At 38.3% G+C, this 21,282-nt stretch overlaps 1 protein-coding gene across 6 annotated transcripts in view; it reads right to left on the bottom strand.

The window, feature by feature from the left end:
- Nucleotides 1-21,282, bottom strand: part of ATP8B4 (ATPase phospholipid transporting 8B4 (putative)) — a 299,006-nt gene that overhangs the window by 96,465 nt on the left and 181,259 nt on the right. For all 6 annotated transcript variants that reach the window (XM_070469294.1, XM_070469295.1, XM_070469293.1 and 3 more), the window contains exons 10-12: nt 13,205-13,363; nt 5,876-5,964; nt 4,202-4,398 (exon numbers count right to left, since the gene is read on the bottom strand). In XM_070469294.1, coding sequence (XP_070325395.1) covers nt 4,202-4,398; nt 5,876-5,964; nt 13,205-13,363 — 445 coding nt within the window. The remainder of the gene's footprint in view (nt 1-4,201; nt 4,399-5,875; nt 5,965-13,204; nt 13,364-21,282) is intronic.

Here is a 21,282-nt window from a genome sequence, read left to right as displayed (position 1 = left end):
TATAAATTACTTCCTCACTAGAATCTGTTTCAGGCATTTCAATTTTGTTCCTTAATGTGTGATTTAATTTATCTCATGTTTTCATTATTGCAGCTTTATAAAATTTGGCATATGAGATAAGAAAATCTTCATTCTCTTCTTTTAAAAATATTCTTACCTGTAATCACTAATTTATTTCTCTTGATAAAATCAATGTGTTCATCAAATAAACTTTAGAATCACTGTATCAACTTTCTCATAAAACTTGAGACTTTTAATAAAGTTATATTAAACTCAATTGTTAGAAAAGAATGAATATTTTATAACAAATACAACTTAAAGAAGGATAAATCTTCCCAGGAGTTCAACTTTGAAAAAGTACTTCTATTGGTAAAGAGTTTTAGTTTTGTTTTGTTTCACTTTGTTTTTTCACATAGGTCCACACCATAGCGTGACAGATTTATTCCTAGACATTTTATCTTTTTATTGATGAGATAATTTTTAACTGATAAAAGAAGCTTTCCTTAATATTAAAAAAAAAGTGATCATGTGACATAATTCAACATTTCACTGAATTATTTTACTGAGTTTTACAGAGTTATTCTTTGGATTTTCGAGGTTCATAATCACATTTTCTCTGCTCTTCCTCTCTAAAAGGTTTATTTTGGTTTCATGTCTCATTTTTTTCATTAATATTTTAGATGCATGACTTAGTACATTAACAAGGACATCCAGAACAGTATAAAATAGTAATGATAAAGCAAGGACTCGTAGCTTATTCCTGATCTTAGTGGGAATTAAGCTTTGGTTTTCTCATCTGTAAACTAAGCTGAAAGCAGCTATGCCAACTCTCAACATTTATCTCCTTAAAGGCAAAGATGACACCCAAGTTCTTTCTCCACATTAAATCCTATACATCTAGTTCTGTAAGTACATGACATACCTACATCTTCCTCCCCAGAAATGATATGGTGTCAGTTCATTTTCTATTTAAATGGTAATACTTTTTTTCACACAAACTAAAAAAGCACACTGTAACTCTGTAGAGTCATAAAAACAAATGTCATGTATTTATTTATACATTACCCAGTTACAATCTAATCTTAATTTCATTCCCACCCCACTTCCTTGTAAGTTCCTTGCTAGCTGTATTCCATTCACTCAGAAAGCATTAGCACTTATCATAAACTAGCCACAATGCCAGACCTGCCGTAGGTAGTCAGTCAGTGTTGAATAAATGAATCCTGACCCTTTATTCCCCAATTTCACCAGTAAGGACATTAAGACCCACAGAGGTTGTGAATAACCCAAGGTCACACAATTAATCACAGAACCAAGACTAGATTTAGGCATCTGGTAAAGTCACATACAGACCTGGAGAGTGCCATAAAAAATGGCATTATGCATTGTCATAATGCGAGTAACTGTTCAATCACTTGACATTTTCATTTATTTAAAGGTAAAGAATCTCCCTAAAAATCTAAGCAAAATGAATGGAGAACAGAATTTAATCCTGTGTTGTGGTTCAAGTTGGTGGAAGTATTCTAAATTAATTTTAATTCTTAGACCTTTAAAGAGTCTGTAGAGAAGAAGGTATCCTTTTCATTTGGAAAAGGAGGATTTAGGAGAGTTACAATGGAACATTCAGCCCTTCGCTTTATAATAGCAGAGAAAAGGAGACAAATGTTCCAGAGTTAGTATAATCAGGCTGCTTAGTGTTTTCTGCCTGGATGCTCAAAGAGCAGGGCTTACGATTTCCCCCATTCTGTGGCAAAATAAGCAACATGGAAATGAGTTTCTTTTGCTTTGGGGGAAAAAAAAACACTTAAAAGCTAATTCCTTGGGAGTACAGCAATTACATTTCTTAAGCTGATGTATTAAAAACCTGTAGCTGGTTAACACTACAGATAAACTGACAGCATAGAAATACCCTGAGAAAATCAACATATTATGCTCACACGGAATTTTAACCATTCAATGTAAATTCTGCACTGTTATCCTTAAGTGACACAGCACTAATTTATTCCTTGAACCTTTGGAAATTTTTGTAGAAAACCTTCCTCCCTCCAATCACAAATACCTGGACTTCTCTTTTTCTAGATCTTGGTGTGAGCAACCTGAAATCCCCCAGAATGCTTTTTGCCTCAACTTTGTGTCAAGCTGACCTCAGATCACTGTTCTTACTTGGTGAGGGAAAAAGCTCATATTATCTTCATCAATACCATGGCTTACCAACAGGTAGAAAATTCTAGTCTCTTTTGATGTCTTGGCTGATTTAATAAAGCATGTACAACTTATACATAGACACTGTGCCAAGTGTTAGAAGACTTGGGTTTGGGTCTTGGTTCTGTTCCTAATCAGCTTTACAATCCTGAGAAAATCATCTCATTTATGAAAGAAGTCCAACAGCAATGACTTCAAAAGATTTTGGGAGGGGGGGACGTAAATGAGACAATGTATTTGAAAGTACTTTATATAAAATACGAATGTCTATTTTACATTAATTGTCTAGAGGTAAGGTGATATTATTTGGAGCAGAAAGTAACTCACAAGTCAATTATTTTAATCCTCTTGTTTTACAGCAAGCATTTCCTAGGCAAACTAGGGCACAGAGAAGCCAAGTACTTTCTCCAAGGTCACATAGCTATCAGTGGTAATGATAATATCAAAATGTGAACCTGGACTATTCCAAACAGGTTTTCTTTCTGCCACTGCAGGGAACACATTAGAAGGAAAAAGGACCTGGGAATCTTGTCTTTAAAAAACAATATTAGAAATCATAAAATGAAAAATGCCAATACACTTCAAAGAAAGAGTATATACAGAATATACTTCCTTTGTGAGGACACATGAAACTGCACATGTGCAGATGGTAAGTCACTCTGAGCATCTATTGTTCATTTCCACATAAAAGGAAAGCTATAAAAGTTGACCATAGCTCCTCTGGCAAAGAGCAAGATTTACTACAGACTTTATAATTGGATACAAGCATGAGAGGTCCTCAGAATCAAAGACAAGCCAGTAAGATACATTTTAAATAGAGCCTGCTCTGACCACAGTTCCAGAAGGCCCAAAGTAATTTGTGGTGTTGTGGCCACATGCCACTATTTCAAGTCAATTTCCCACAACTTGACGTTTCAGTTTCCTGACTGCTCTCCAAAACAAGGGTGGATTTTGTGCGTTAAACTTCCCTAGCTTCATCAGAGATAGGATTTTGGAAAGAGAGAAAAAGAAGCTCATAAAAATTAGTAGAGATTTAGAGCTGGTGATTTTGTGTATTGTTAAAATACTGGTGATGAGGAACGTCAAACAACCAGGTCTCATCTTGGCTCCAGTGTCTTTGGGATTGTCCGCCTCAGTCTTGGCAGGATTAGGATCAAAATTGTCTCAGGTACAGATTCTAGGGCCAACTTCTAACTTTTATCAAACACATACATAAACACACACACTCACAGAGTGCTTATGTATAGATAGATAGGTAGACCATTTTAGCTCTAGTTTATAGGACCAAATCTAGAAATGACAAATCAAGTTGTAGAGGGAGTAATAAGCCAAACTTCTTTTTCAACAATGAATAAGCACCACTGACTATATTTCAACTCCTTCATGTATTCACTGATAGTTACTAATAAAAATAGAAAAAATTAATATTCATAGAGCTCTTATAATGTGCCAGGCATTTGTCTAAGAGCATTACAGGTTTGCTTACTCTCTATACTACCTTTTAAAGTAGAACTATTACTTTTTCCATGTATAAAACAAGGACACTGAGGTACCAGGAAGTAAAGTAACTTGCTCAAGGTTATGGAAATACGGAGTGGTAGCATGGGGTCTAAATCCTGGTATCTGGAGCCAGACTAGTACCAAGAAGGCATCATCTCAATAGATTCCCCCAATATTTTTCTGTTTCTTTCCCAACATCAACCCAATTCTAATTCATTAGGTTGCATGAGACTACACGGTAGTCCGTGTATTCCAGAGGAAAATATTCCTAAGAAACCAAATCAAATCAAGAAGAAAATAAAATGCATCTATTGTTAATTTGAAAATGTAAAACTTAAGCAGATTAAACAGCTTAGTTGCCTCATTTGTAACAGATGTGGCAGATCATGAGCAGTTAGAGACTTCTATTTCACTGCTGTAATTTTAAGACAAACAAAAATGATTACACAGAACACAGGCTTTTGACAAAATGGTTTCAAAGAACAAACTCTCATCTTACCTCACATATAATGAAATGGGTACCACTGTATTAAGGATAATAATATATGACCAGAAGGTTAAGAATCCTGAGAACACAGAGTTCTTCTCTCCTTCATTCCAAAAGAGGAAAGTTCTGAATTGGTCCCCAACTTGATTCTCCCAGATTGAATTTCCAATCGCAAGAATAGTTCCCAAGCATATCAGAAACCCAAAAATCTGAAATGAGTATAGAAGTCCAGTTAAGGTTAACTTGAAACCCAACTAGTCATATCAACACAATGCAATTACACTTCTAATTCCAATTGTTATTTGAAAATCAAGCTATACAAAGCTCATCTAACTGATCATCAATCATATGAGTAAAATGTAATATGCTTACATTGGGAACTTGGCTAAATATTTTACATATACATTTTCTCACTTAATTCTCCCATTGACTTTCTGAGATAGGAAAAAACATTCACACTTTACAGGCCAAAAACAAAATAAAAAACAGACAGGTTATATAACTTGTTTATGGCCACAATGCTGATAACTTCACACCCTCTATTTGTGAAGTATGCATATGTTTAAGTGCTTTCCAAAGATAAAGGGCTTCTCAGGTGGTGCAGTGGTAAAGAATCTGCTGCCAATGCAGGAGACACAAGAGACATGGGTTCCCTACCTGGGTTGGGAAGATCCCCTGCAGTAGGAAATGGCAACCCACTCCAGTATTCTTGCTTGGAAAATTCCATGGACAGAGAAGCCTGGAGGGCTACAGTCCATGGGCTCACAAAGAGTCGGACATGATTGAGTGCACACACACATACACACACACACAGAGAAATACAAGAAGATCATATGTCCTGACTTGCTCTAGTCAATTTCAGTTTACATCTACTGTCCAGTTGAAATATTAACAGTATTCCCTTCTTTCACCTTCAAAAGCATCCTGGTGAATGATAAATTATACGGTAACCCAAGGCACAAAAGCAAAAGGAAGAAAACATCAGTAATAAAAGATAGTCTCACTCAGATGTATGGAACAGACTTGTGGACTCTGGGAGAAGGCGAGGGTGGGATGTTTCAGGAGAACAGCATTGAAACATGTTATTATCTAGGGTGAAACAGATCACCAGCCTAGGTTGGGTGCATGAGACAAGTGCTCGGGCCTGGTGCACTGGGAAGACCCAGAGGGATCGGGTGGAGAGGGAGGTGGGAGGGGGGACTGGGATGGGGAGTACATGTAAATCCATGGCTAATTCATATCAATGTATAACAAAAACTACTGTAATGATGTAAAGTAATTAGCCTCCAACTAATAAAAATTAAAAAAAAAAAAAAAAGATAGTCTCAGACTAGTCAAGTCTCTTGGCTATAGATCTAGCGGCACAATGTTTACCTGAAGTCAACAAGAAAGATAAGGGTTAGTTAAAATACTGCGTGACATACACTAAAACTTTTATGGTTACTTTTGAGATTCAAAAAAAAGTAGAAAGCAACCTCAAAATTGTTAGACAACTCCTACAATTGCAAATACTCTATCAGCATTAGTGAAGCAGACATTTTGGAGGTAACGAGGCCCCAAATGCAAAATCTCCAAATACAAATTCCATAAGAAGAATGAAGATTTCTGAAAGAAATCTCATCAGAATGTAAGAAACATATTAAAATAATGATTGTGATATTGCCTAATTTTGTTATAATAACTTACCCATAGTACTAGAGTATTCATCAGTCTATCAATGCTTGTCCTCTTAAACTTTGTCTTACCACTATTCTGCATTAGTTTAGTGTCAGGACCTGCAAAAGAAAAAAGGAAAGAAAAATAACTTTGAAATGATTAGAGTATATATTATTATTATTAATTTATAAGAATATAAAATGTTCCTGAAAGGAAAATAATGTTTTTCCAAAATAATTTGAGTTTTATTAAGGGTAGGATTATTAAGTTGTTTATGATGATGGAATTCTAGTTGAGCTATTTCAAATCCTAAAAGATGATACTGTGAAAGTACTGCACTCAATATATCAGCAAATTTGGAAAACTCAGCAGTGGCCATAAGACTGGAGAAGGTCAGTTTTCATCCCAATCCCAAATAAAGGTAATGCCAAAGAATGCTCAAACTACTGCACAATTGCACTCATCTCACATGCTAGTCAAGTAATGCTTAAAAGGAGTACATCAAGGCTTTATATTGTCACCTTGCTTATTTAACTCATATGCAGAGTATATCATGAGAAACGCTGGGCGGGAAGAAGCACAAGCTGGAATCAAGACTGCTGGGAGAAATATCAATAATCTCAGATATGCAGATGACACCACCCTTAGGGCAGAAAGCAAAGAGGAACTAAAGAGCCTCTTGATGAAACTCAGAGAGGAGAGTGAAAACGTTGGCTTAAAGCTCAACATTCAGAAAACTAAGATCATGGCATTCAGTCCCATCACTTCATGGCAAAGAGATGGGGATACAGTGGAAACAGTGGCTGACTTTATTTTTGGGGGCTCCAAAATCACTGCAGATGGTGACTGCAGCCATGAAATTAAAAGATGCTTACTCCTTGGAAGGAAAGTTATGACCAACCTAGACAGTATATTGAAAAGCAGAGACATTACTTTGTCAACAAAGGTCCGTCTAATCAAAGCTATGGCTTTCCCAGTGGTCACGTATGGATGTGAGAGTTGAACTATAAAGAAAGCTGGGCACCAAAGAATTGATGTTTTTGAACTGTGGTGTTGGAGAAGATTGAGAATCCCTTGGACTACTAGGAGATCCAACCAGTCCATCCCAAATGAGATCAGTCCTGAGTGTTCATTGGAAGGACTGATGTTGAAGCTGGAACGTCAATACTTTGGCCACCTGATGTGAAGAGCTGCCTCACTTGAAAAGACCCTGATGCTGGGAAAGACTGAGGGCAGGAGGATAAGGGGACGACGGTGGATGAGATGGTTGGATGGCATGACCAACTCAAAGGACATGGGTTTGGGTGGACTCCGGGTGTTGGTGATTGACAGGGAGGCCTGGAGTGCTGCGGTTCAGGGCGTCACAAAGAGTCAGACACGACTGAGCGACTGAACTGAAGTGATGATGAAACAACTGATTCTCAACTGGTGTCTTTAATATCAATCCTGGAAACTGCAAGAGAATTGATCTCCTTAGAATGCGATAAATCTAAACATAATTTGTAGCTAAAAGGTTTAAGAACTATTTTCCAAAAGTCTATGTATGGATGTGCTTATAGTTTGAAGCAATTAAAGCCAATCAAATGGAGGAATGATTTGGAAATGTTTAAAAGAATGTAGTAATAAACACAACTCAGAACACTGAAGTCAAAAATGAAAAGTTAAGAAAAGAAATCAAATGCTGGATTTGTTTCCCAACAAAGAGTTTTGGTGGCTTTAATGGAGAAACTCCAGTAACTCCAAACAATACAACAGCAAGTAATTTAAACCTTTATTGGGTATTGCACACTGTTTATATGATATGCATTTTTGTAAGGGCAAGAACTGTCTTAAATATGGTGTTGAGATTTATTTCAAGTAATCCTTTTAAACCCCATGTTAAATATTTACTAACTTCCTTGTTCAAGAAATTCTAAGAATATTATTAGCTGCTTATATTATTAGATGACTAACAAAGAATATTAGATTATATTGCTAAGTAAATTCCTTATAAACAAAGATGCTCAGTAGAAGTGATTACATTTTAATTATATCTGATTTCCCTAGTCTTCCCTCTCTACACCATCTTCCCACAATTACCACCAATCCATGTACCCACTTAATAGAGGAGGAGAGGGGAAAGGAGAAAAAGGGGGGTACACATGGAATTATACATCATTCCAGAAGTCAAGAAACAATGGGAACATTCTTAAAAGACTCCTTTACTTAAACGACAAACTGGAGTAAAGACTGGGGTCTCATAACAATTCAGTCTTGAGTTAGAAATTGTACCCCAGTGTCCTTTTCCCAGCCAATGCTGGGCAAAGAAGACCACCCACTTTTTCCAAGAATCATTTATTAAAATCATCTGGACATTGAGGGTGGGAAGCATTTCTTTTAGTAAAGATAACAAAAGGCAAATAAAGTTTGTGATTGCTAAAAGCTGAAATATTGACAGACCTGTTTTGTGCTAAAAATTTACATTTCTTAGGCATACATACACACAGACTAACAAAGAATCTGCTTAATGAGTTCTTAAGTACTTATTTAAATATAGCCACAGATGTTGATATACACATCTCTTCTTCCCCTCATAGTCAAGATTTTGAAAGAATTTTCTATACCCTTCAGCCTCTGATTCTTTGTCTCCAACTCATTTCTCAAGCTAGTTTCTGAGTCAATCACTCCACCGAACAGATCCGGCATTGTCATCTATATCCTCCATGCCTTCTTTGACCTCTCAGCAGACTTCAACACTGTTGACCATTTCATCCTTTTGAAACACACTCTTCCCTTAGCTTCTGTTTTACAGAGTTCTGCTTTTCCTCCCACCTCTTTGATAACTTCTTCTTTGTCTTCCATTATGCTCACTCCTTTCTTCTCAACCATTAAATAGTGAGACTTCTTAAGAATTAAGTACAGGCCATCTTCTCTTCCTTCTCAACCCATCTTCCCTGAGAAATCTAAGATCATAGCTCCAATTAACATCTGTAGACCAAATGTGTATCTTCAGCTCAGATCACTCCTCTGAGCTCTAAACTTATATATTTCATTGCCTATATGATATCTTCCCCTGGATCTTTCTAAGGCCCCTCAAGTGGCCCTTGTCCAGCCTAGCCTGTGCTCTTTCTCCAGGGTTCCTTATCTCAATGAACGGCACCACTCTCCATTCAGTTGTGAAAGGTGGAAGAAACCTCAGAGTCTAATCTATCCCATGACTCCCACTCTAATGCAAAGTATCATCATCTCTCTACTTGACTGTATATAGGAAAAGCCCAGCAATTTTGTCTCCTGCATCTGCTACCATCCTACGTATACACTTCTTGCTGGATCCTATTGACCAACTTTAAAAATATTACAGGCAAAAGCAAAACTTTCCAGTTTAATGCATGCACACATCATCTGTGTGAAAAATTCACAATGGCTTCTCAATGCTCTTAGGATAAAGAACAAAATTCTGGATACAGACCATAAGGGTCGTGGATGGTCCAACCTCTATCCCTGTCTCTAGGCACACACCCACCTCCATTCTCCAAGTTTTCCAAGCTCCACACTGGCCTTAAGCTTTGCTTTTTTTTTTTTTTTTAAACCTCCCCAGCCTCATTCCCACCACAGGGCCTTTGCCTATGGTGTGCCTTTTAGCTAGCTTATTCTTTCCTCTCAGATTCCTCCATCATATACTCTTGTGAGTTCATGTTCTTTTTCTTCAGAGTACTTTTCTCAGTTTGATATTATACACTAATTACTATAATTATTTAAGAGTAATGTCTTTCTTTCCTACCAGACTCAAATCACATGAGTGAAGGGACTGCACTTTTTTTGGCCACATTCTTGCAAAAAAGTAAGTAGTATAGTGCCTGCCACATAGCAGGTACCCAGTAAGTAATTGTTTAATGAATGAATTTATTTATTAAGTACCTACAATGTTTTAGGAAATATCTATACATGCTTTTCACATATTATTATCTCACTAATGCTTAAAACAAGCCAATAAATTAGGTATTATTATCCTTATGTCACAAACAATGAAACTGAGAATTAAAGAATTTAAAAAACTTGTCTGAGGTTTCTTTTTTTTTTTTTTTTTTTGGCTTGTAAGCATCAGAGTCAAAATTAGAACCCAGATACATCTAATTCTAAAGCTTTTGCTCTTAACCACTATTTTTAAAGACATATGAAATAGTCCATTAATTCATTAACTCACTGACTCATTCAATCAATGTGTAAGACTATGACTCATTCAGAGTTCAAACAGGAAATAGATGACACACCTAACAAGGATTATTAGAGGAAGGTATATTTATAAAGAGACTCCTCACAAAAGTGCTGGTGGGTGTACAGGAGGCAGGAGAAGTAAAATGTTAACACAGTAACAAAGCACTTCCTAGCAATCAAGATGTTTCTTCATCTACCCTAGAAGGGAGACGTGAAGGGAGGGGTGATTATTATACCCTAAAGGAGAGAGTTGTGCAAAGTTTGCAGCTTCTAAAGGAAGGGTGACTTTATGTTGAGGGACCCAGCCAGCTTTTTAAGGGAAGCAGCTGAGGAAATAAATGCCATGACCTCAGTCTTCCTCCTTTGATTTCTTCCCAGGGATCCACAGAGACAGGACCAAAGCTCAAGGAAACCTGAGTGTAAACCACGCAGGTCAGCCTCCCAGGTTAGAGAGAGGAGGGTCAAATGGTGACGGCAGATCTGCAGGGGCAAGTGGAAAACAGCCAGCACAAAAACCTACTATGTGCCAAGATGGTGCTGATTCCTATGGACTCCTTACCTGGAAAAGACTTCTACCCTTAGAAACAGGACTTTCTCCTGTCGTGAGTTAAAAGAAAAGCCATTCCAGGGAGGCATGGCCTAGCTGTTAATGTATATTAGAAAATCTTCATAAATTATAGATTTGTAAAGTAAACCATGTTTATGTCAACTACACTTCTTACACAATCATTAAGGGCAGGTATAACTAGAGAACTAATACAGAAAGAAGAGTTAATTTGTTTGAGATAACTTTCATAAGATCTAGGTGTTCACATGGACCTAGTTCCCGAAATTAGATGTCTCAAGACTTAGGGTGCTGAGACACTCCGTTCAACTCTAGCACTGACGAAATCAACCATTCCTCTGCCTGCAGTTATTCTAATTAAGCTTTCTATTAATATTTGTGCCTAGATGAAAGTTAATATAGGCATGCTCTGCTTTATAAATACATATAACAAATAAATGCTCTGCCAGTGAACATTAAGGTCACATCACAAAAAAGGGTGATTCCCTATTTCTCCCTGCCAAGATCCAACAGCAGTACATTATCCCAACTCTCGGCCTATGGAGCAGATAGTGTGCTCAGAATTGCTGCCAAAAGATGGGAGAAGCAGGGAAGGAAGGAAAATAGCAATTGTGAGGCATTCTCTTCCATATGCACTGCCTCTCTGAGCCTTTGTAGTGACTCTCTAATGTACTCATACCCACATTACAGCAGAGAAAACTAGAGCTTAGGACTTTTAAGTAACCACAGTTTAACATCCTTCATCTGGCAAACAAATCCAAACCCAGATCTGTCCAATCCAAATTCTATGAACTTTCTGTTATACTGTTTCAGAGGGGGACCTGTTCAACTTACCACTCTACTTTCTTCTATGTAGGAGCATTTCCACACAAAGCCAACATGATGAAGGAAAACCTGACCCCTGAGCGGCGCACAGCAGCTGTCCTAACATAACATACTATAGCTGAACCACTGTCCTGAATGAGTCATTCCAAACAAGACCACACAAGTGCAAACAAAACTTCGGGTTACAGCCCACTCCTAGGATGATGCACTTCCACTTCTCCAATGACAGGCAACAAACTGAGAAGGTCTTTCTCATCAGAGGACCTTGAAGGGCTTCGCTGGTGGTTCAGTGGCTAAGAATCTGCCTGCCATGAAGGAGACACAGGTTCTATCCCTGATCCAGGAAGACCCCACACGTGGCGGAGCAACTAAGCTTGTGTGCCATGAGTACTGAATCCATACTCTAGAGCCCAGGAGCCACAACTACTGCAGCTCACACACCCTAGAGCCCAAGCTCTGCAACAAGAGAGGCCACCGCAATGAGAAGCCTGCACACATAGAAACTAGAGAGTAATCCCCACTCATCACAACTAGAGAAAAAAGAAGCAATTGAGCAGCACAGCTAGAAAACAATAAAAGTAAATAAAATTATTAAAAATAACAATAATAAAAGAGACCTTCAAGAAATCTCTTCATTAAGTGTGACAACTGAAGTGGGAATATAAAGAGAGGTTAATGTATAAGACTAGCATGCTTTTTTTCTCAATACAAGATGCAAAATAAGGAAATATATAATCAAGGGTTTATTCCCCTGACTAACGAATAAAAGCATCTGATGAAAACATTATGAAACCAGATTCATCCCCAGATAAAATGACATATACTGCCTCATTTCTAGGGATTTCTCAAGTCCTTACAATGGCAATGCCCCAACAGTGAGAGCCTTGCTAACACTCACAGCTGAGACTATTTAGGAGGAATTCAGAGGATTTTTCTAGATTCGGAACACTTTTGAGTCTTTAATGAACATTTTGTTGTTGCTGAAGAAAGTCAGTTAAAAACACTCCAATTTTGATTGCACATATCGTCAATGGGCCCAAAATACATCTTAATTTGGTGTCACAAGAAACAAGATTTTAAAAAGTCAAGGGCTGGCAATTAAAGCCATGAGTAAAAATTGAGAGGCTTTATGAAATGATGCTACTGTAAGCTTCCTTGGCAAGACAGTGCCACCTTGGGCCCTTTAGAGATAAATTAGAGACAGGAAAAGTAGCAGCAGGAAGAGTAAGAGACGCTCCCCTTCCTCCCTCAAGCCCTACCCCCACCTCCAGCCTGCACAGTCCTTCCAGAATCTGCTGTCCTACTGACAAATAGTAGAAGAAGCTCTGAAGTATACACAGAAATGATTCCAGGATCTTTAACAAGGCTTTTCCAAAAGGATTCCTTGAAATTGGCGAACTACAAAATCAACAACAGAGCCAGGACTTACTTTCATGCTTGTCCTCCACTTTAAAGGCAAGCTGATTAATACATATAATGATAGGGATGATTGAGGTGGGGTTAGAGAATAAGAAAATAAACATTAGGTATCTAGCATCTGAGTAATTAAGGCCCATGCACTCTCAAGAGCAAGTTCACGATGTCAGTGGTTCCTCACAGAGTGGGGCCAAGCACACTGCTTCTAGAGCAGCAGTGTCTTACCCTGGGGCTCTACACTCTGCGGTCAACTCAGAAGGGCACTCGGCATGCTCATCCAACCTGGACAGCCACGGACTGTGCCCATGCAGTTCTCAGGAAGGGTTCACCCATGAGAGACCCTGGGGAGTCCACTGTACCTGCAAAAATAACCATTCCAAAACACCAGCTGGTATTTCTCAGGACACAGCCCCGCAGGATTATCTTCTCATTGTTGAGGGAGTGCTTGCTGCCCTTCCAAGAGAGAACTCCAGTGAATTTATCTAACTTGTTGTTAGGCGCCTCACACACAACAATCCCTGTAAAATACAAGCAACAAACATCTTTATGCCTCACCTCGAACTCTCTTTAGAAGCCTGCAATACTGTGTTAGCAGCCTACTTCTGACATACAGTTCATTTTCCTTCTCTTTTCAACAGCCCAGTGTCATATACGAAAAAGTGAATGTGTTAGTCACTCAGGTGTGTCCGACTCTGTGAACCCCATGGACTGTAGCCTGCGAGGTTCTTCTGTCCATGAAATTCTCCAGGCAAGAGTACTGGAGTAGACTGCCATACCGTTCTCGACACACACACACACACACACACACACACACACACACACACACAAAGTCATGCTAGGAAAAAATCACCTGGGGCTGGGTATAAATGTGAAACATGATTTTCTGCACTGTCCAAACAAGAATAGAAAACCCAAGAGCCACGGGATGATTTTTCCTTTAAAAAACAATGACTTTTCTCTACTTTTGGTTTGAAACAAATGATTTTTGGAAAGACAAAGCAGAGGTGATTCTAAAAGTTTTTATTTCATTTTTTTTATTATTATTTAATGTAACTTTCACACAGGTTAAGAGGCATACTTCTAGTTTCACAACCAAAGTTAATCGGGTCTTTCCAGGCTTATAATCAGAATTTCGGGTTCCTACTATACTCCACCCACAGGAAACCTGGGCCTTTTTTGCCCCATGTGCCTGAGAATGCATGTGATTCCTTTCAGCTCTTCCATGCTTCTTATCTTGATTAGATTCAGAGTTCTGGGGACTCTCAGAGGCACCATATAACTTGCCCCAAACTGTCCAAAAGATGTGTCTAGTTTTTTTTGTTTTTTTGTTTTTTAATACCATGTCCATTCCAAACTAAGGGCATACCCATTCCAAATCAATGAATCAATTTGTTCCATTATTTCAATAAGAAAATACACTCTTGGGATGAGGGTTCTCTTGATAGAAAAAGAAACCAGAAATAATCTTTCACTGACTTTGTCATAAAGTATATCTATTAGATTTAAGTACATTTGCACTGCACATAGTTGGGGTTAACTTTTTGTGTACAAAGATTTGAAAGACAGAGGGAGAGAAGAAGGAAAAGAGAGGAAAGGAATGAAAAAGATAATTGAGAATAGATCCAAAGAAGATTCAAGCCAGCCAGGGGTAAGATTGGTGTGTACAAAATTCTCTCCCCAAAACAATAAAGATACATCTATTTAATCAGAAACCAAAAGGGTATTTTGCAACATAGAAAGCAACATGTGGAAAATAAAAAAGGGAAGTATGTCTTTAGCACTGACTGAAGGGAAGAGAGACCAGCAGGCCTATAGAACTTCCGCATTGCACTGTTACACCCCCATCAAACACCTCCTGAACTTAGAGACTTCTTACCTGACTCCTTTCCTTCCCAGGATGATAGGTTTTCCTTTTAAAGCTCATAGACATAGGTGATGGGAGCTTCTCTGGTGGTTCAGACAGTAAAGAATCTGCCTGCAATGCAGGAGAGTCGGGTTCGATCCCTGGGTTGAGAAAATCCCCTGCAGAAAGAAATGCTACCCACACCAGTATTTTTGCCTGGAGAATCCCATGGACAGAGAAGCCTGATGGGCTACAGTCCATAGGGTCCCAAAGTTGGACACGACTGAGCAACTAACACTACAACAAACCTAGATGACAGCAACCAGTTTTCACATGGCCTGATCACTCCTAACCAACCAGATTGCTAAAGTTAATAAACCTTGCTTGAAAAAACAAACAAAACCCTGAAAGGAATGAGAGATTCCAAGGGCTCAGGTTGCTTTTTCAACTCCATCTACCTTTCCCCAGAATCACTGAAGTATTACCGCCAAAACATCCCAACTGGGACACACACTGGCTTCTTCCCAGACATCTACTGCTAACTGTGAGTGTGCTGGCAGAAGGATTTGGATGAGGCTAAATAATCCATACAAAGTCACTTTTTATATGAACAGAAATGGCTAAGTCCTCGTTTGCTCCTATTATAGCATATCACAGATATTCAAAAGTAAGTAAAAACTGATTTCAACTGGCCCAAGTTATTTAGACAACTCCACTGTGGAAGAGGAGACTTTTTCTAAACTCTAAGAATCAACATCTTTTTTTGTTGACCAATAATTAATGTTCACAAATTTTACAGAACCTTAATTAGGCATCACTAGCAAAACCTACATAAAATAATGGGTCCATAGCAACCTTTCAAGCTTATTCCAGATTCAAGACTCAATTTCTCCGGCTTCAAACTTGGCCACTAAAAAAAAAAAAAAAAATGTGCTTTGGGCAAAAACAATAAGATACACAGTCCCTGCCAACAGGAATATAAAAAACAGGCTCATTTGATCATTTTTATTGTCGCAAGCAAAGAATGACATGGAGGCAAATATAGCCTTGAACATGCTGGCTGGCTCCTCCCTGGCCCCAAGGTTCATCCATTTCTGGCCTGACACCAAGGGTGTGGTTCTAGACAGGAACAGACAGTAAGGCCAAGGGGCTATGCCTCAGTTTTTGGAGGCCCAGCACCAATTCAGTCATTCTGGAAGAGTATGAACCCAGTAGTTTAAGTACATACTAAATACAGGGCCTAGTGAAAATAAAGTGGCATGAACAAAGACAAGATACTTCTTTTTAACCTTTAGAAGTGCTCAGATTCCCTCTTTTAGTCCTCTTAGCACAAAACACAAGCTTCCTAATGTCTTTTCTTCCTCTTTCCAAAAGGGGTAAACAGGTTCCTTTTAATGGAGCACTGTATTCTCTTCTGTATCCCCATAACCTATCATACTACCTACATAATAGGAACTTAATAAATATTTGTTGAAGAGATGGATAGAAAGATGATTTCAAGAGAAAGCTGGGAAGGTGATATGGGTATCTGAGCAGATCTAAGATGAATGAAAGAAGTGGTGGTATATTTCCATGGTAATAATGATAAAGGGTCTAGCCACAGTGGGCCACTTAAGGTGGCCTAACTCTGAAGGGATACAAATAGATCTGAGAACACTGAAAATAAAGTAGGCAACTTCAAGCACGTTAGAAGCAAGCAAAAATATATCCCTGCCATAAAGCACAATAAGGATTAGAGAAAAACTGTAGGACCTTTCTTCCCTTTGCTAACTGAGTCAAAGAGTAAATGGCAGGCAACAATCTGACAAATGGATGAGAAAACAGTTTAGAAAAAAGAGCATTGTTTCTCACATAGCTATTCACGGAACACATGTACAGAGAACAAAATCATCTTTAATGAGCAATAAAACAACTGGGGAAAAAATCATGTCAATTATGAAGTATAAATATAATGAAACTAGTCAGTCACAGTTGTTTGCTTCTCTGAAAAAAACAGACATGAAAGCAGATAGCAGTTCAGCCAGTTTGCAATCACACAGAAATACTTGAGGCCTGTACCAAACAAAATCTACAAGATTTCACTCTGAACCCTCTTGGCATTCTAAATTTAGTCAGCTGGACTGTTAGTTAATTAACAACCTAATAATGTTCTCAAACTAAAGTCTTCCACTGTAGAGTCGAAATCTATAGTTTATCATGAAAATGGAATTCAGTGTCCCATATTTCAAGATTTTTCCAGAATACTTGACTTTATTTCTTTATGGATATGATCATTGTTAGCAATGCTTCTTGATTATCTGCACGGCAACTCTTCTCAAAGACAATTAGCTATTGAATTAAGACATCGTTGCTGTTCAAGAGTGCTCTAGCCAAGCGCTTATTAGAGTTTAGAAGACTGCCCTCTACTGTTGCCCTGATGATTGTGATAAATATTTTTTTCTTCAAAAGAAAAAGGTCACCTTCTCATTTTCTAAAACCTCATTACTCTTCAACCATAAGCCTCAGCTACCCATCATCATCACCATAATGGCCACATCAACGCCAGCAGTAAAGAAAAAAGTTCTTTTCTTCCCAAGGCTTCTGCGTCTCACACAGTCACGTCAGCTCTGCTACTGAGTTGTGCTTCTATCCAGGTGAATGAAAAACTCATCTGGTAAGTTTAAAAAGTCACAAGATTCTAACAAAGACTTTCTGTGTGTTTGGATTTTTTTAACCAAAAAGAGATGCTTGTTTTTCTGTGTTTTAATTACACACATGCTCTTCTTTAGAAAGGACCACAAAAATACACAAAGATTCCTTAAATAAAGAGTCAACCTTTCCCTGCTTCACAACTCAGTATTAACAGTCATACAAAATATGTAAACTTGTCATTGCTGCAAAAAAACAGATCTTAGTCCAGTAACAATATGCAAAAGATTCTTAAACACATTTAGACAATTTACATCCGGGGCTTTCCCCAAGGCATAAGACTGACCAGTTTACAAATGTATAACTGAAACTATTTCCAGTTATTTATAAAAACTTGTCAATTCCTGAAAGACTTCAAAATGAAAAATCAAGATCCACTCTATTTTTATACTTTTTATAATATTAGGCCAAGTTATATATCATTTTTATACAATTCAACAGACTACATATCAATTTTTCTGATGTTTGAAATGTATAAAAATATTTATATGAGAACTTTTCAAATAAATGGATTTACCTACCAAAACCCAACTCCGTCGTGTGTGTACTGGTTTCTATGTTTGGCCAACTCTTCTATAAACTCTTGTCAGGGATCCTGACGATCAAGATCACTGAGAACTTTGCTACTTTTTAAAAAACATGGTGATGTCCTCTGGGTCCTGGATGGACTTGATCTCCGGAATTTAATTTTGCACTTTCAGGTTTAAAGCATTCTTAAAATTAAAATCTTACCCTGATCAGGAGCTAAGCAGTCATGCTGATTCCCCTGACTCTCCAATGCTGCTTTTTTGTTTGCAATTTAGAGCCTCTCATGTAAGGCTTTGCCAGTTGTCCTAGCTTCATATTCTACTTCTTCCACTTAGTAACCATGTGACCTTGGGGAACTTATTCAATTTATCTGGGTCTCGGTTTCCTTGCCCATAAATTGGAAGTAATAGTAACCTCTTCCTCCTGGGGCTGTAAAGATTTAATAAAATAAAATGTGCAATTACTTAGCACGATGCCTGGTACATAGTGACTACTTGTTCATGTGTCAACATCATGGGAAGGCCTGGGAACTTTAGGACTTTTATCTAATTAAAGGTTTCTTTGAGGATGAGTTCTTGTTCAAATCTGTCTTCTCCCCAGGGCTATAAGTGCTATGAAAGCAAGGCCTGGGTCTGATTTGTTAACCACTGTATCTCCGGGCTTAGCAAATCCCTAGGTTTTGTGTTAAATATACATTTGGTAAGTAAATGAACAGGTGACCAAGTTAATGGATAAAAGAAAAAAAAAAGAAAGAAAGCTCATGCCATGCTTTAAGAGGCCACCAACAAGTTACTGTCCTTGGATTTAAGAGCAAAAGTGGGGAGGCAGGGAGACTTAAAAGAGACATCCTAAGGCCTACCCACCTCAGTTTTGATGCTTGCTCTTGTCCCCAGTTTGGAGTTCCCAATGGGGGCTTCTTGGGTTAGGATTGGGAAACTCAGGTAATCAGCTACTTAGAAGATATGACGTGTCCTTTTGATACAGGACTGAAACTGTAGTTCGGTGCTAAAGATAGTAGTATGACACAAATCTCAGGAGAAAAAATACATGGTAACTAGAAGCAAAACCAAGACCTTACTCAGATTTGCCCAGACGTCACAAGCTAAAAGATACACAGAGCAAAGGCAGAAAGGGCATGCCTCACACATCTGTCTGATCTATCAGACCTTGCCATAGAAAGGCAGGGCACTTCCAGATGTACACAATGCTGACATCATACTTTTAATTTAAGCTAAAGGATACAGTGTGTGTTGTGTGCTCAGTAGTTCAGTCCTATCTGACTCTTTTGTGACCCTATGGACTGTAACCCACCAGGCAAGAATGGGATTTCCCAGGCAAGAATACTGGAATGGTTGCCGTTTCCCCCTCCAGGGGATCTTTCTGACCCAGGGATCCAACTCATGTCTCCTGCATCTCCTGCATCAGCAGGTGGATTCTTTACCACTTAACCATCTGGGAAACCTAAAGGATGCAATATCTGGTTTTAATTCCCACGATTGAAAGAAATCTTTTTTAGCCCCGAGAGGAAAACTTGAAAGCTATTGAATCCCATTATAACAACAGTTAACAGAGGAGACCTAAAAGAGGGGATAGAAAAAGAATGGAGGAGAAGTATCAAAAGAATCTTGATAGTATATGTGAAGATATGTTGTAATTCTACATACTTTGTATTGCAACTTGTCCTTAGAAGTGCTTAATGATAAACTTGACGTGATATGTCATGCATGCTCAGTTGTATCCAACTCTTTGCGACTCCATGGACTGTAGCCCGCCAGGCTCCCCTGTCCGTGGACTTTTCCAGGCAAGAATACTAGAGTGGATAGCCATTTCCTCCTCCAGGTGATCTTCCTGACCCAGGGACTGAATCTACATTTGCTGTGTCTTTTGCACTGGGAGGCGGATTCTTTACCACCATGCCACCATAAAATTAATAAACTAATAATACAGAGAGAGTGATGAAAATAGAAAAGATTTTAAAATAATAGAAAAAAGAGAATTCAGATAGAGGAAATAAATAAACTATTAAAAACAAAGAGTGAAAGAGAAAGATGCAAAGAGAATAGTTAGAAATAATGCAAAGCAAAACGATGGCTAGGATCATGAGAGAAAAGTGTGTATATAGCAGAAGTATTGGTGTGTGAACGTGTATGTCAGAGAGGTAGGGAAAGAAAGAAATTAAAACTAAGGCTTAAAAACTAGGAAATGAAGGAAAAGTTGAAGGCTATAAGAAAGCAAAAGCAATTGCGGGAAAGATTTGGGGTTTGTTAACTGTTCCAACTCTTTCAAAGACTTTTCCACATGTTGCATAACTCCCTTGGTCTTTAAATTTGGCTGCAAAGAGGGGAGACTAATTTTTATATTCTATCGAATTTATTTCCCCTTAATCCCTCTATTCATTTTTAAGATGTTTTCTTGGAAATAGGAAGTCATATTTTAATATGGCTAAACCCATAGAACATCCTGTTGCCTTGAATGTTATGGTAGATTGAAATTAAACCCAAGATTTAAGAAGAAAAAGTAAATTTAGCAGAGATCTGATATTTAGCCCAGAAGTGTACCTGCCTCATAAATCTGGCATTACATGTTCTCTGAAAAGTGATCACAGTTTATGTATAAATGAAAGACAATAGAGGTCTGTGTTGCCTTTATTGACGAAAACTATTATATATTAGAGGTTTTGTGACTTACCTATGCTATGTGAAGCAAATGCAGGCCACAACTATTAAGTAATAATTATGAATACACTTTTAAAGTAAATTTTATTAAGTATTAATAAAGACTTTATCTGTGTATACACACACACACACACACACACAGAAGTCCTTTAACCTCTCTGGACCTGTTATCCCATCTGTGATAAAAGAATTATTTTAGGTGAAGAAGTATTTTCTGCTTTAGCCCAAGCATCACCACTTGTATTGGTTTAAATTTCAGACTTCTGTGTTCAACTCTGCTTGGAGGAAAGATTCTGAGGAAAGTCATTATAAAACCACCACAGCAGATGGCCCCTTTCCCAGCCACTGCCCTCCAAGAGAAGGGGACCCCGCACTCTTGCTTTGTCTTACAAGTTCCCATCAGGAAGCCTGTTCTTCACCCATCACTTCATACTCCACCCCCAGCCCCTTACCTTACGCCCCTCCTTTGCTCTCCCATGTCTTTTGGGGCCTGAGGCTGATCCTGTCCCCCACTCTCTGGCACCTGCCACCATTTATTCATGCATTCATCAAGGACTTATTGAGCAATCACTCTGTGCCACGCTTTGTTCCAGGGACTTGGCATTTATCAGTGACCAAAACAGAGATCCCTGTTCGGCTCACACTGTAGCAGGTAGAGACAGACAATAAATAACAAGCAGAAAATAAGCACTTTGTACAGTAT

This window comes from Odocoileus virginianus, chromosome 6 (assembly GCF_023699985.2).
Source record: "Odocoileus virginianus isolate 20LAN1187 ecotype Illinois chromosome 6, Ovbor_1.2, whole genome shotgun sequence".
Taxonomy (NCBI): domain Eukaryota; kingdom Metazoa; phylum Chordata; class Mammalia; order Artiodactyla; family Cervidae; genus Odocoileus; species Odocoileus virginianus.
The sequence above is the reverse complement of the archived record's forward strand: the minus strand, read 5'-3'. Positions and strand labels throughout refer to the sequence as shown.